We start from the raw sequence: 14,731 nt of genomic DNA on the forward strand, positions 1-14,731 counted from the left end.
GTCCCCCTAGCAACCGACAGCCACCTCCACGTGTCCCCCTAGCAACCGACAGCCACGTTCCCGTGTCCCCCTAGCAACCGACAGCCACCTCCACGTGTCCCCCTAGCAACCGACAGCCACCTCCACATGTTCCCCCGATCTCTGCTGTCAGGAGGGACAGTGATGGAGGGGGCGTGCCGCACAGCGGTGTCAGGAGGGACGCCCGCAAGGGGACGTCCTGCGTCCGACTGTGGCGGTGGTGACGGTCACCCACGCGGGGGAGGTGGCCAAGAACCCCAGGCAGGTGCGTCCGTACACGCACACACGCACACACGGCAGCGGGTCCCCCCGGTGAAAGGTGAACCTGACTGAGGACGGTCCCCTCCCCACTGCCGGGCGTTGACATTTCACTACGAGCTCCGTGAGAGGCAGGGTCAGAGGCACAGGGGATCTCCCCGCACCGTGTTTGCATCTCCTGCCTATCCAACACTTATTTCAAAGGTTAAAAAAGAAACGTCACTTAAAAGAGCAACCCCCGGCCACGAACAGCTCCCAACACCCGCGGTCACGTCGGGCCGTTTGCGGGAACGACTTCCGATGACCCGAGACCCTTCCCGGAGCACAGAGGGCGCAGGGCGTACCTTGGGGTTCAGCTTTGTGAGGTCGTATCTCTTTTCCGAAAGGTTTAGCACCTACAGAGGGAAGACAAGAAGCTGTTAGATGAGTCGCCGTCCAGGGCAAGCAGAGAGAAAACACAGCTGAAGGATCGCGAAGGACTGAGCTACCCAGACGTATCACAGTCACAAAATCAAATAAAGACGGTGGGACGCAGAGTCCTGTGGAACTGACCCCGTCCCCAGAAAGCACGGGCTCCCTCCCGGAGGAGGGCATTCCCTGCCCCGGGCAGGCGGCCAGGAGGCTCAGTCAGCACCAGCCAGGAGCCGCACTGCCCAGGGAGAAGCAGGGCTGTGGACCCTGACCAGGCCCCCCGCATGGAGGAGGACAACGTCACAGCAGCGGGGGGCTGAGAAACGAGTTAGTGTCCTTGTCACTAAGAGAGTGGGGGACGCCCAGGACTGCTGAGAGGAGGCGTTGCTGTGGGCGGGGCCGGCGGGGCCTGTCCGCAGGGTGGGGCTGCCCGGGGCCAGCCCGCCACGGTGCCTTGACGGGGACAGGTCACATCCCACAGGCGGCCTTGCCCGTGGAGCTGCTGCACCCTCACATCCAGCGGTCCCGGGACGCCACTCAGACGTGCACAGGGAGGAGACACACACACACACTCCACCCACTGTCCAGGCCCCGGGACGCCATTCAGACACGCACAGGGAGGAGACACACACACCCCACCCGCTGTCCAGGCCCCGGGACGCCATTCAGACGCGCACAGGGAGGAGACACACCCCACCCGCTGTCCAGGCCCCGGGACACCATTCAGACGCGCACAGGGAGGAGACACACACCCTGCCCGCTGTCCAGGCCCCGGGACACCATTCAGACGCGCACAGGGAGGAGACACACACACCCCACCCGCTGTCCAGGCCCCGGGCCGCCCGAGGCGGAGGGGACTCAGAACGCAGAGCCCGCCCGCCCCCGACACAGCATCAGCGGGAGGCAGACTCGGATCCTGAGCGTCCACGGCCTCGTGGGAAAGGGGGAGCCCCAGACACTGAGGACGGGGTGAGACGGCCCCACAGGCGCCCACACAGCCAGCTCTCCCTGCCTGTCACCAGGGCACAGCCGTGGGCGCTCAGGACCCGGAGCCGGGGACCCCCCTCCACTCAGCACTGGCTGCTCCGAGGCCCCTCCCGCTGCTCAGCGGCTCTGCCATCTGAGGATCCCGACAGGGATGACAGACACCTCGTCAGGTGAGGGGGAGACGAGCAGCTTCGCTGCAGGTGAGGGGCCCTCATGAGTGGGTCAGGGGTGTGGGTGACACCACTCAGCAGTGATCACACCCGTGACCAGAGCAGGAGGGCCACTCTACACGGTGGCACCGGGGACACAGAAAGGCCATGCCCGCTGCCCTCACCGTCCACGCCCGCTGCCCTCACCGTCCCCACGCCCGCTGCCCTCACCGTCCCCACGCCCGCTGCCCTCACCGTCCCCACCACGCCCGCTGCCCTCACCGTCCACGCCTGCTGCCCTCACCGTCCACGCTGCCCTCACCGTCCACGCCCACTGCCCTCACCGTCCCCACGCCCACTGCCCTCACCGTCCCCACGCCCGCTGCCCTCACCGTCCACGCCCGCTGCCCTCACCGTCCCCACGCCCGCTGCCCTCACCGTCCACGCCCGCTGCCCTCACCGTCCCCACGCCCGCTGCCCTCACCGTCCCCACGCCCGCTGCCCTCACCGTCCACGCCCGCCGCCCTCACCGTCCACGCCCGCTGCCCTCACCGTCCACGCCCGCTGCCCTCACCGTCCACGCCCGCCGCCCTCACCGTCCACGCCCGCCGCCCTCACCGTCCACGCTGCCCTCACCGTCCACTCCCGCCGCCCTCACCGTCCACGCCCGCTGCCCTCACCGTCCACGCTGCCCTCACCGTCCACGCCCGCCGCCCTCACCGTCCACGCCCGCTGCCCTCACCGTCCCCACGCCCGCTGCCCTCACCGTCCACGCCCGCCGCCCTCACCGTCCACGCCCGCCGCCCTCACCGTCCACGCCCGCCGCCCTCACCGTCCACGCCCGCCGCCCTCACCGTCCACGCCCGCCGCCCTCACCGTCCACGCCCGCCGCCCTCACCGTCCACGCCCGCCGCCCTCACCGTCCACGCCCGCCGCCCTCACCGTCCACGCTGCCCTCACCGTCCACTCCCGCCGCCCTCACCGTCCACTCCCGCCGCCCTCACCGTCCACGCCCGCCGCCCTCACCGTCCACGCCCGCCGCCCTCACCGTCCACGCCCGCCGCCCTCACCGTCCACGCCCGCCGCCCTCACCGTCCACGCCCGCCGCCCTCACCGTCCACGCCCGCCGCCCTCACCGTCCACGCCCGCCGCCCTCACCGTCCACGCCCGCTGCCCTCACCGTCCACGCCCGCCGCCCTCACCGTCCACGCCCGCCGCCCTCACCGTCCACGCTGCCCTCACCGTCCACTCCCGCCGCCCTCACCGTCCACTCCCGCCGCCCTCACCGTCCACGCCCGCCGCCCTCACCGTCCACGCCCGCCGCCCTCACCGTCCACGCTGCCCTCACCGTCCACTCCCGCCGCCCCCACCGCCCACTCCCGCCGCCCTCACCGTCCACGCCCGCCGCCCTCACCGTCCACGCCCGCCGCCCTCACCGTCCACGCCCGCCGCCCTCACCGTCCACGCCCGCCGCCCTCACCGTCCACGCCCGCCGCCCTCACCGTCCACGCTGCCCTCACCGTCCACGCCCGCCGCCCTCACCGTCCACTCCCGCCGCCCTCACCGTCCACGCCCGCCGCCCTCACCGTCCACGCCCGCCGCCCTCACCGTCCACGCCCGCCGCCCTCACCGTCCACGCCCGCCGCCCTCACCGTCCACGCCCGCCGCCCTCACCGTCCACGCTGCCCTCACCGTCCACTCCCGCCGCCCTCACCGTCCACGCCCGCTGCCCTCACCGTCCACGCTGCCCTCACCGTCCACGCCCGCCGCCCTCACCGTCCCCACGCCCGCTGCCCTCACCGTCCCCACGCCCGCTGCCCTCACCGTCCACGCCCGCTGCCCTCACCGTCCCCACGCCCGCTGCCCTCACCGTCCACGCTGCCCTCACCGTCCACGCCCGCCGCCCTCACCGTCCCCACGCCCGCTGCCCTCACCGTCCCCACGCCCGCTGCCCTCACCGTCCACGCCCGCTGCCCTCACCGTCCCCACGCCCGCCGCCCTCACCGTCCACGCTGCCCTCACCGTCCACGCCCGCCGCCCTCACCGTCCACGCCCGCTGCCCTCACCGTCCCCACGCCCGCTGCCCTCACCGTCCACGCCCGCTGCCCTCACCGTCCCCACGCCCGCTGCCCTCACTGTCCACGCCCGCTGCCCTCACCGTCCCCACGCCCGCTGCCCTCACCGTCCACGCCCGCTGCCCTCACCGTCCACGCCCGCTGCCCTCACTGTCCACGCCCGCTGCCCTCACCGTCCCCACGCCCGCTGCCCTCACCGTCCCCACGCCCGCTGCCCTCACCGTCCCCACGCCCGCTGCCCTCACCGTCCCCACGCCCGCTGCCCTCACCGTCCACGCCCGCCGCCCTCACCGTCCACGCCCGCTGCCCTCACCGTCCACGCTGCCCTCACCGTCCACGCCGCCCTCACCATCCACGCCCGGCCTTGCTCACCAGGTAGTTGTCCCCGTGTTTGGACCTCAGCATCCGCGTCACCTCCTGCAGGCTGTGCAGGTAGGACTCCTCGGAGCAGCCCGTGGGGAAGGACACGGCGATGATGCGCTCGGTGATGTAGGTGAGGTCCAGCTCGCGGCCGTCCTCCATGCTGGGGCTTGGCGCTGCCGCCCTAGGAGAGGGGTCTGCTCAGTGTCGGGCCAGGAGGCGCAGCAACGTGGGGGGGAGGCTCACGGGTCCACATGGAACCCCAGGACAGGCCTCGGGGACCCACTGCGCCCACGTGCTGCGTGCGGCCCTATCACAGACGTTCTACCTGAGTGTCCCCCACGGTTGTGGCCAGAACTGCCGGCTGCTCCCAGCAAACACACAGGAGAGGCCCGCGGCCCTGCGCACGGCCTGGGGACACGCGAGGGGGGCGCCTCAGGGGAGGCGTGAGTGACAGAGCCGGGCTTTGTGGGGAGCAGAGCCCTCGCCGGTGGCTCAGCCCCAGGCAGGGGCAGAGGCAGCGGCATCCTGGCCAAAGCTGGGCGGTGCCCGTGTGCCTCCTGTGGGCAGGTAACCCCCAGAGCAGGTGGGGGGGGCCCACAGGCCGGGGAGGAGGCTGCTGCCCCTGCGGACAGAGCCCGGGAGGGGTCGGCTGGGGCTAGGGCCGCTGTCGCCTGAGACGAAGGCACAGGTGTGAGGAGACGGGGTGTCGGAGGAGCAGGAGACGTGCCAAGGCCCTCCGGTCGGCGGACGGGAGGCACGGGGAAGGCACAGGTGTGAGGGGACGGGGTGTCGGAGGAGCAGGAGACGTGCCAAGGCCCTCCGGTCGGCGGACGGGAGGCACGGGGGAGGCACGGGCGCAGCAGGCGGGACAAGGCGCCCATCACGGACGGGGCTGCGGGGAGCCCTGCCAGGAGGCCGGCGTCCGGGACGAAAGGGAAGAGTCCAGGGAGAGGTGGCACGGTCACCTCCAGGTGGTGACAGCCCGCCCGGAAGCCACAGGGAGGCGGGACTCCGGGGGACGGCGTTCTGGTCCATGAAGACCCGGCCGCCCGCTTTGTGGTTTGTTTACTACTCTCCTTACCTGGGTTTCCCTCCTCGTTCTGGAAAACTCCACACACACAACACGGGGTGAGAGCCTCCACACACACCCGGCCACCCTCCTCACACGCCCCTGCTGTCCCCTGCCTGTCCTGTCCTCTCGTTTACAAGCACTGCAAACCCTAAGAGATAAAGACCCATTTCAGAAACACCTGTCAGCAGCAAAGTCACCCACAATCCAAACGCACAGACTCGGTTTCTGAAGTCGTTTCGTTCCAATCAGGGTTCAAATACAGACCATAACCACGCTTTGACCCTCCACGACTCGTGCCCCAGACACGGTGGCCAAAGAGCTGGGTTGCTCTTTAGTTTCCAGCCCTATGTCCTTGATCGCTGTCACTGACATAAATAAAGTGCCTCCCCAGCCCTCGAGCTCCTGGCCCTCGAGGGGCCGTCCGGGTGAGGCGCGCGCGAGTGTGTCCGTCCCCGCGGGTGCCCGGTCTGACGCCGACAGGACGAGGGTGACTGCACGTGGCAGAAGCAGTCTGGGACACACGCCCCCAAAACCACCCTCTCACCCTCACGGCTCAGGACTCCGTAAAAATTCACCAATTATGATCGTGTTTTCTGGGACCTGGGCGGCTAATGCCGGAGATGACATCCAGGCGAGACGTGACATGGGACACGCGTCACCTTTGAGCATCGACTTCACAAACTGGACAGACTCACAGCAAGCCGGCCTCCCCTGTGAGGTCTGACCGAGACCAGCACACCCACGGCCGAGGGAGCGAGGGCGCTGGACACTCACCTGGATGGTCTGTCAGAGCAGAGAGACGCAGACAGTGAGGGACCCCCCGGAGCCTGCGAATAAAAACACACACGGGTCAGTCTGCAGCCTCCCGCCCTGCCCCTCCCCGTCCAGACGCCCCAAAGCCCAGCGGAGGGAGGGATCAGCTGTCCTGCGGTTTAATGATCGCACATGCACAGTCACGCCGGTAACTGTCAGCCCATCTTATCAGCTGGGAGGACTTCCGGTCTATCTGGGAATCTCGGCCCCAGGACAAGTGTCACAATCCCATGACCCATCGGCGGGACAGGCTCCAGGGTGGGACAGGGAGACGACCCGGGGGGGCCAGGACCTCGGTGTCTGTGACCTTGTCTGTACACAGGAGGTGCCTCAGCGCTTAACACCACCACTGTGGCCCTGGCCGGTTGGCTCAGTGGTAGAGCGTCAGCCTGGCGTGCAGGAGTCCCGGGTTCGATTCCCGGCCAGGGCACACAGGAGAGGTGCCCATCTGCTTCTCCACCCCTCCCCCTCTCCTTCCTCTCTGTCTCTCTCTTCCCCTCCCGCAGCCAAGGCTCCATTGGAGCAAAGATGGCCCGGGCACTGGGGATGGCTCTGTGGCCTCTGCCCCAGGCACTAGAGTGGCTCCTGTCACAACAGAGCAACGCCCCAGATGGGCAGAGCATCGCCCCCTGGTGGACATGCCAACTGGATCGCGGTCGGGCGCATGCGGGAGTCTGTCTGTCTGCCTCCCCACTTCTCACTTCAGAAACACACACACACACAAGCCTGTGGTCAGTGGTGCCTGAGAAAACCAGCTCCGACCGTGAGAGAATGTTACACCAGCTCCTTAAAGCCCACCCAACAGGAAGGGAAGCTCCGGGCGGTGCAGCCCTTCCGTGTGTGTGTGTGTGTGTGTGCGCGTGTGTGCGTGTGAGCATGTGTGTGCGCGTGTGCACGTGTGTGTGCACGTGTGCGCGCGCACGTGTGTATGTGCACGTGCGTGTGCATGTGTGTGCATGCGTGTGTGCGCGTGCACGTGTGTATGTGCATGTGTGTGTGCGCATGCGTGTGTGTGTACACGTGTGTATGTGCAGACACTAGGCTACACAGCACTATTTCAGGGGATGACCCCACTGGGAAACCGAGGCTCAGACAGTGACAAGGGGCTGTCAGGGACGGCAGAGGCAAGGCGACGCCCCCACGCTCTCCCGGCTGCCCGTGCTGACCCTGGACTCCTCTCTCCTGCCTCCTGGGGGACGTCCCCAGGCACTGCGTGTCTGGGGCCCCTGCTCTGTGGACCAGCCCGGGTGGGCACACAGCCGGTGGGGGACACTGGGCCTTGTGGACAGGAGCGCAGAGCCTGTCCTGGTGGACAGCGCCCCGTGTCAGACAGGAGCTGACCCCCAGCTTCCCCTGGCGTGCCCCCCTCGGGCACCTGGGCTCCCGAGAAGGGACAGAGCATGAACAAGGCCACCTCAGGGACCAACAAGACACACGTCCCTGCGTTCTCGACAACACACAGGCCCTGAGCTGAGGCCGAGCTGAGACGGACTCTCACGGCGCCCCTCCAGCTGCCCTGGGGTGTCCACACTGGCCAGCTGGCCCTTGTCCGGCAGAGACCTTTCCTCTCATCGTGGCGTCTGCTCAGTGTCCGGGCCAGACAGAGAGGACCCCACCAGTGGTCAGAGCCCTGACCAGCACAGAACGCGCCCCCCACGGGCAGGAAGGACTGCCCCCCCCACTCTCTGACCAGAGACCCCCCCCCGCCCCGTGCTGTCACCAGGGGCTGCACACGGACTCGGCCGGGTGTCCCCAGGCCCTGCCCCCAAACCTGATGGCTCAGACTAGACGGACTCCAAACAGGGAGGCACTCTGCCTAACAGCACAGCCGAGGTTAAAACAAAGACTTAGTATTTTTTTTTTTTTTGAGTATTGGTGAAACGTCAACCATCTCAGAGGTCAGCTGGTCAGTGTGCTGAGAGGTCTGACGCATGTGACCGAGCAGCGCCAGGAATGTGTCCCGAGGGAATTACTGGACGAGTGCGCAGAGCTGTGGGGGAGGGGCGCTCTGCGACATGAGTCAGTCACAGCGGCCACACACCCGGGCTGACCCAGGCAGACGCGTCCACCGGGCACCCGCGTGGCCGTGCACACGGGGACGGCTGTGCGGGCACGGAGCGGTGACGCGGGACGGCCACGGCGCGGAGTCCATGATGCACGCTCCCCTGGGCACACGCAGGCCGCAGTCTGTCCCTGGGACATTCTCTTACATTTCCTCTTCTGCGTGCATTACTTTTTTCCTTTCTACTTAGGACACGGGTCACGTCCGTCACGGGAGGGGGGAGGCGCAGGCCGCAGGGTCAGCTGAGAGGGCGTCCGGCTCCCAGTGGGCAGCACCCAGGCCTCCTGCTCCTCCCCAGCCGTGGGGGGGGGTCACTTCCTGTCACTGAACGCAGCTGCCCTCCCGGACGGCAGGCCGTGAGGGAGCCACCAAACATTCGGAACTGGACCGTTCCCGGCCCACGCGAGTCACTGTGTCGTCACCGTGCAGAGGGGCCTCCGCGGGGTCGCAGGCCGGACACGGCCCCAAGCTGCCCCGCCTCCCAGTGACCACATCCCCCCGCCTCCCAGTGACCACATCCCCAGTCCCAGCACATCACGACGTCCCCGTCGGCGTGACCGGACTCTGCCGGGTTTAAGCCAACAGGGTGACGGCAAACACGACCGTGTCTGAGGACCGCCATCCCCAGTGGACAGGCACGGCTCCACCTCCTGTTCCCTGCGTCCGCCCAGTGCTCCTGTTTCCCCGTGAGGTCACACAGGGCGCGCAGTGTGCCAGCAGCCATGAGGTCACACACGGCCCCTCACAGGCCGTGTGCCCGCACTGCCGGGTCCCGCGGCTGGTGGCCCCGAGCTCCTCAGGCTGGAGCTCCGGGAGGCCCCGGACCCGACTCACTGGGCTCCCTGGCAGCTGTCCCTTCAGACAGAACGACAGCTGTGATGCCCGCGCTCAGAGGGCCCGCTGGTTCTGGCGTCCACTCGTCCCCAGGTCAGCGCAGAGGGAGCATTTACCCCTCCCGGCACCGGCCCTGAGCGCTCGCGGTCCACGGACGTTTGACACGACCGACCCTCATGTCTGCTGCTAACGAGGTCACCTTTGTATCTGAAACAGACACCACAGCGGTTCTGCAGCTGCGGCCTGAGGCCCATGTGGCCGTCTCTCCACAAGGACAGTGTCCCCGGAGGTGTGGCGTCCAACACAAACCACTCTAACAGCAGACAGCCCAGAGCACAGGTCCCAGGGTGTGACCCACGGGCAGGAGGCCGGGCTGGACGGCACAGGGGTCAGGACACCTCGGGAAAAACTGGCTCAGCGCTGCACAGGGGTCAGCTCCTCCTGAAACCGTCTGGTCCAAACCTGACTCTGTCCCTCTGCTCCCTGTGACCCTCACCTTTCCAGGGCAGGGGCCACAGTCCCTGTGTCAGCTGGGGCCGGGGACCACGCAGGACAGGTGGGGTCGGCCGCTGTTCACGTGGGGCCCTGAGGGCCCTGTCAGTCACCCCGTGCAGGGCCCCGTCCCCCAGGCCCGCTGCCTGACCCGTGGCTGGCCCTGAGTGCCCCATGCTGGCTCAACGTCCCTGTGAGGGACATGCTTTGTCCTCCGTGACTGGCCCGTGCCGAGGGGGCGGGCGGGGCTCACACAGGTGCTCTGCCGGGTGGGGCGGACACGCGGTCAGGCTGTCCCGACAACACCAGGTTCCTTTAGACCAGGGCGGTCAACCTTTTTACACCTACCACCCACTTCTGTATCTCTGTGAGTAGTGAAGTTTTCTAACCGCCCACCGGTTCCACAGTCATGGTGATTTATAAAGTAGGGAAGTCACTTTACTTTGTAAAATTTACAAAGCAGAGTTACAGCAAGTTAAAGCATGTAATAATAATTACCAAGTACTTTAGGTCGAATTTTCGCTAAGTTTGGCAGAATAAATCTTTATAAAACAACTGACTATAGTTAAATCTACCTTTTTATTTATACTTTGGTGGCTCCGCTACCGCCCACCATGAAAGCTGGAATGCCCCCTAGTGGACGGGAGGGACCAGGTTGACCACCACTAGGGGGCGGTAGGGACCAGGCTGACCAGCACTAGTGGACGGGAGGGACCAGGCTGACGGCCACTAGTGGGCGGTAGGGACCAGGCTGACCACCACTAGTGGACGGGAGGGACCAGGCTGACGGCCACTAGTGGGCGGGAGGGACCAGGCTGACCACCACTAGTGGGCGGGAGGGACCAGGCTGACGGCCACTAGTGGGCGGGAGGGACCAGGCTGACCGCCACTAGTGGGCGGGAGGGACCAGGTTGACCAGCACTAGTGGGCGGGAGGGACCAGGCTGACGGCCACTAGTGGGCGGGAGGGACCAGGCTGACCGCCACTAGTGGGAGGGAGGGACCAGGCTGACCACCACTAGTGGGCGGGAGGGACCAGGCTGACCGCCACTAGTGGGCGGGAGGGACCAGGCTGACCACCACTAGTGGGCGGGAGGGACCAGGCTGACCGCCACTAGTGGGAGGGAGGGACCAGGCTGACCACCACTAGTGGGCGGGAGGGACCAGGCTGACCACCACTAGTGGGCGGGAGGGACCAGGTTGACCAGCACTAGTGGGCGGGAGGGACCAGGCTGACGGCCACTAGTGGGCGGGAGGGACCAGGCTGACCGCCACTAGTGGGAGGGAGGGACCAGGCTGACCACCACTAGTGGGAGGGAGGGACCAGGCTGACCGCCACTAGGGGGCGGTAGGGACCAGGCTGACCACCACTAGGGGGCGGTAAGGACCAGGTTGACCACCACTGCTGAAGGCCTGGCTCTGAGGACAAGTAATGAGAGTCCTGCACCCCCGGGGGGAGGGCGGGCTGGGGCCTCGGGCACAACACAAGGTGGACACGACGCAGCCTGTGCACGGCCGCCCTGGGTCAGAGCCGGGCCAGCGTGAGCAACGGCCTCCCCCCGTCACGTGACCTGCTCTCATGTGACCCCCGGGAACCGAGATGGGTGAGAGGACACAGGAACACAGGGGGAAGTGCCCGGCGAGGGTCAATCAGTGGGCAGTGTCACGTGCTGGGGACTGGTGGGTGCTGCATCCTGAAGACACACACATGTGCATGCAGATGCACAAACACGCGTGCACATGCACGGCAGCAACTCATGCCTGTCCCAGTCAACGCAACAGCAGAGTTCCCATGTCCACTGCCACCGGGTGAGGGGCAGGGACGCGGCCTGGCCCACGAGGCCCCGGGTGAGCCAGCCTCCGCCCCTTAGCCCTCCTTGTAGTCCCCCAGTACAGTTTACTCCCTCCTGCCCCCGGGCCTTTGCACATTCCACGCGGGGCCTGAGTGCTCCGCACCCTCCTGTGCCAGCCTCCCCTGGCTGACTCCGATTGGCTCAAACAGCCTCTCCCAGCGAGGGGGCCCTAATCCCCCGCCCCATTTACATGTCCCACGTACCGTGGTCTTCTTCATGCCCAGACCTCATCTGCACAGAAGCGACCAGCCCTGTGGATTCCTATCTGAGCTCTGCATCCCCCGCGAAGACGCCCGCCTGCCCGGCCCCTACAAGCAGCTCAGCGGCGTCTGCGCAGGACGCGGGTCGGCAGGATGAAGGAATCATCCAACCGCGGATGCCCACTGTTGGAGGGATGGTCTGGCACCAGGGTACTGCTCTCACATTTCAGTGACAAACACCTAGTTAGCTGGACTTTGAGGATTGGCTTGGCTGACCCAGACGTGTCTCCTAACAGAAGTGCAGTGAAAAGCAAGGCTGTAACATATGGAGTATCTGAGATGGGGGGTGTGGGGGGGTCATTTGGGAAGAACCATCCTCAGAACAGCCACAGGTGAGCACCCACAGCAGACAGCTCTGGGACTGCCACCCCCTGGTCTGGCTCCCCACCCGGGACACCGGGGTTTTGCTCAGTGACGGAGGGTTGGGGGGGGGGAGTGTCCAGCTGCAGTGCCTGCTGGGGTCCAGGCTACGTACCTAGAATCCCCACCTCCCGAGGACACAGACCTGCAGCCGGGCAGCCCCAGGCACAGAGCCGACCTCGGCAAGGGAGCTGTCCCCACGCCCGCCGGCCGCCCCCTCGCTCCCGCTCACCTGGGCACGGGCAGCGGCGGGCCCCTGGGCTGCAGGGCTGGTGGGCTGGCCCCGGCTCCCGGCCTGCCCCCGCCCTCTCCGGCTTCCAGGTGAGAAGCAGAGGAAGCCCTTCTGCAGGTGCCATTGTGGGGCTCCCAGCAGGGCCCGGGAGCGTGGTGGGGACGCCAGCTTCCCCGAGTGGCCCGGCTGTGTGCTGCTCTGGGCGGGCGGAGCGGCTCTGAGCCGCCGTGTGAACTGCTCCGTAAAAAGGAACAAAGGGGACATTGCGTAACCGGAGCCTGACTGACAAGGAAGCCGGGCTGCCCGCCGGGGGCCTGGTGGCAGGGAGCCGACCTCTCTGCAGGCCGGGCAGCGGGCTGGGGACAGACCGCTGAGACACCTGGTTCCCCAGGGAGACGCAGAGGAAGTCAACGTGGAACCTTCCCCGAGGCTGGTCTCAGAGGCCACGGCCAGCCGCCACCGCTGACGGACCCGAGGGAACTCACGTGCTCGTTCATTCGTTCACGCAGAGTGTGTGTGTGTGGGGGGAGGGTGCCAGCCACAGGCGCACACGCCCTCGAGCCCAGCGCCCGGCTCCAGCCGCCCCCTCCAGCTTCCCGGCTGTCTGACCCTGGGGACTCAGGTGACCAGCCCGTGACTCAGTTTCCTGACCTGGGAAGGGGGCTGCTGCAGAGTTGGTGGAGGAAACCCGGGCAGGAGCTGGTCACAGCACCCGGTCACAGCACACGCCTCCGGGCGTCAGGCGGGGAGGGACCCTGACCTCCAGTGTCCCCACCGGTCTCAATGGTCAGGTGACCCGCTGAGACCACCCGGTCCCACGCCAGAGGGGGAAGGCAGACAGGGAGCGTGACTGTCCACGGTCAGACAGCCGGCTGCCCGCTGCCCCTCTCAGAACGCGAAGCCTGTGGACGCGTTCACAGTCAGGAACGCCCACCTGGAACTGTTTTCTTAATGCTCTTAAAAACCCGCAGCCGTGAGCGCTGAGGGGCAGGAGTCGCCCGGGAAGGACCCTGAGCAACGTCACCCTGTCCCCGAGCTCACGCAGAGCCAGGCGGGTCCAGGCTGAGAGCCCGCCCCTGAGCGCCCGTCTCCCGGACCCGGGGAACCCTGAGCCATATGGCGGGACGCAGGAGGAAGGGACGTCCCCAGCATAGCACTCCCACAAGCACGCCTGCTGTCCACAGAGTGGCTGGCAGGGCCGAGGCCGCCCCCGGGGGCCCGGGCAGCCCATGGCAGGCGCTCAGAGCCGTCTGCAGGGGCGTGCGCACACAGAGGGCTCCCGACACGGCCCCTGGGGGCCAGGGCGCGTGGCACGCCCACCACAGCCTCCGGTTCGGGACTCACTGCGCTGGGAAGGGGCCTCGGGCTTCTCCTGCAGAAGCAGCTCCCTCCTCCGGCTGCCGCGGGCCTTTCCCGCCTCCCGTCTGGGGCCCCCTCCCTGCGCCGGCCTGACGTGGCCGCAGGAGCCGGCCAGCAGGTGGGACTGCCCGCCCTGCCCCGAGCAGGGAGGTCCCAGGGCGGCAGCAGCAGGCCCGGCCCACAGCGCAGCACGCATGCCTGCACGCCGGGCAGGGCAGGGACAGCCGCTGGCGGAGGCGGGCGCCGGGACACCAGGAAGGGCTGCCCGGAGCGGGGGCTGAGCGCCCGGCCCCCCCACAGCCCGGCCCGCCCCCCACAGCGCAGGAACGGGGCACACGTGTGTCCCCCGGAGCCCCCGCAGGGCAGAGACCTGCTGTGGGCCCCCAGAATGGCAGGGGCTCAGCCTGTACCCCAGAGCCTGACAGGTACCTGGTGCCACCTGCCACCTCCCTCTTCTGTCTTCTCTGAGGGACACAAAACCAGGGAACAAACACAAGGTCAGCACGGGGCGCTGGGCCAGGGATGGGGGGAGGGGCGTCCACCTCTGCTCAGTCCCCACACCACGGAGCCCTGGCTCCCAGATTCCCGCAGACCAAATAAAAAAGGGGGGCACTGGCTGGACACTTGCCAGTTTGTGGGGACCACAGAGGCTTCCCAGGTGCCCCCACCTGTGTGCAGCTGAAGTAACCGGTCACTGGACACTCAGAGGTCCAGGTCAGCAGGAGAGGACAGCATCCAGGCGGAGCCACGGGGCCAGAAGACCCAGCAGCCCGCAGGACGTGAGGGCGGAGGGCGCGGCCAGGGTGCAGCGAGGGGGGTGCACCGCCGTCGAGCGGAGCAGAGGCCCCCACAAGAAGCCGCTGTCCTTCCTGACACGGGCACGGTTCCTGCGTCAGGTGAGTCTCCGTGCCATCCCGCGGACTGAGGCCGGCTCTGAACTGGACACGGAACAGGAGGTCTCAGGCCTCACGTCTGGGTGTCCTGAGGTCTGCACATCAGGCCCGTCGGCAGAGGCCACGGCGAGGACGCCAACACACTGAGTGGTCACTTCAGTAGCTGTGTTCCCAGCATGTCCTGTGCACAGACCCTCTGTGGCTGTGGGGACACACGCCCCACTCTGGGCAAACCTGCCAG

At 67.5% G+C, this 14,731-nt stretch overlaps 1 protein-coding gene across 9 annotated transcripts in view; it reads right to left on the bottom strand.

Moving 5' to 3' along the window:
- TNS3 (tensin 3) overlaps nucleotides 1–14,731 on the bottom strand; it is a 146,098-nt gene that overhangs the window by 67,218 nt on the left and 64,149 nt on the right. For 7 of the 9 annotated variants that reach the window (XM_066354229.1, XM_066354236.1, XM_066354230.1 and 4 more), the window contains 3 exons: nucleotides 6,108–6,160; nucleotides 4,271–4,442; nucleotides 621–671 (listed from right to left, as the gene is read on the bottom strand). In XM_066354229.1, the coding sequence (XP_066210326.1) occupies nucleotides 621–671; nucleotides 4,271–4,420 (201 nt within the window). In that variant the 5' untranslated portion in view covers nucleotides 4,421–4,442; nucleotides 6,108–6,160. Of the gene's footprint in view, nucleotides 1–620; nucleotides 672–4,270; nucleotides 4,443–6,107; nucleotides 6,161–12,238; nucleotides 12,328–13,582; nucleotides 13,704–14,731 lie in introns of those variants that run through there. The other 2 variants (XM_066354233.1, XM_066354234.1) reach the window with 2 other exon arrangements.

Source organism: Saccopteryx leptura, chromosome 12 (genome assembly GCF_036850995.1).
Source record: "Saccopteryx leptura isolate mSacLep1 chromosome 12, mSacLep1_pri_phased_curated, whole genome shotgun sequence".
Classification (NCBI taxonomy): Eukaryota; Metazoa; Chordata; class Mammalia; order Chiroptera; family Emballonuridae; genus Saccopteryx; species Saccopteryx leptura.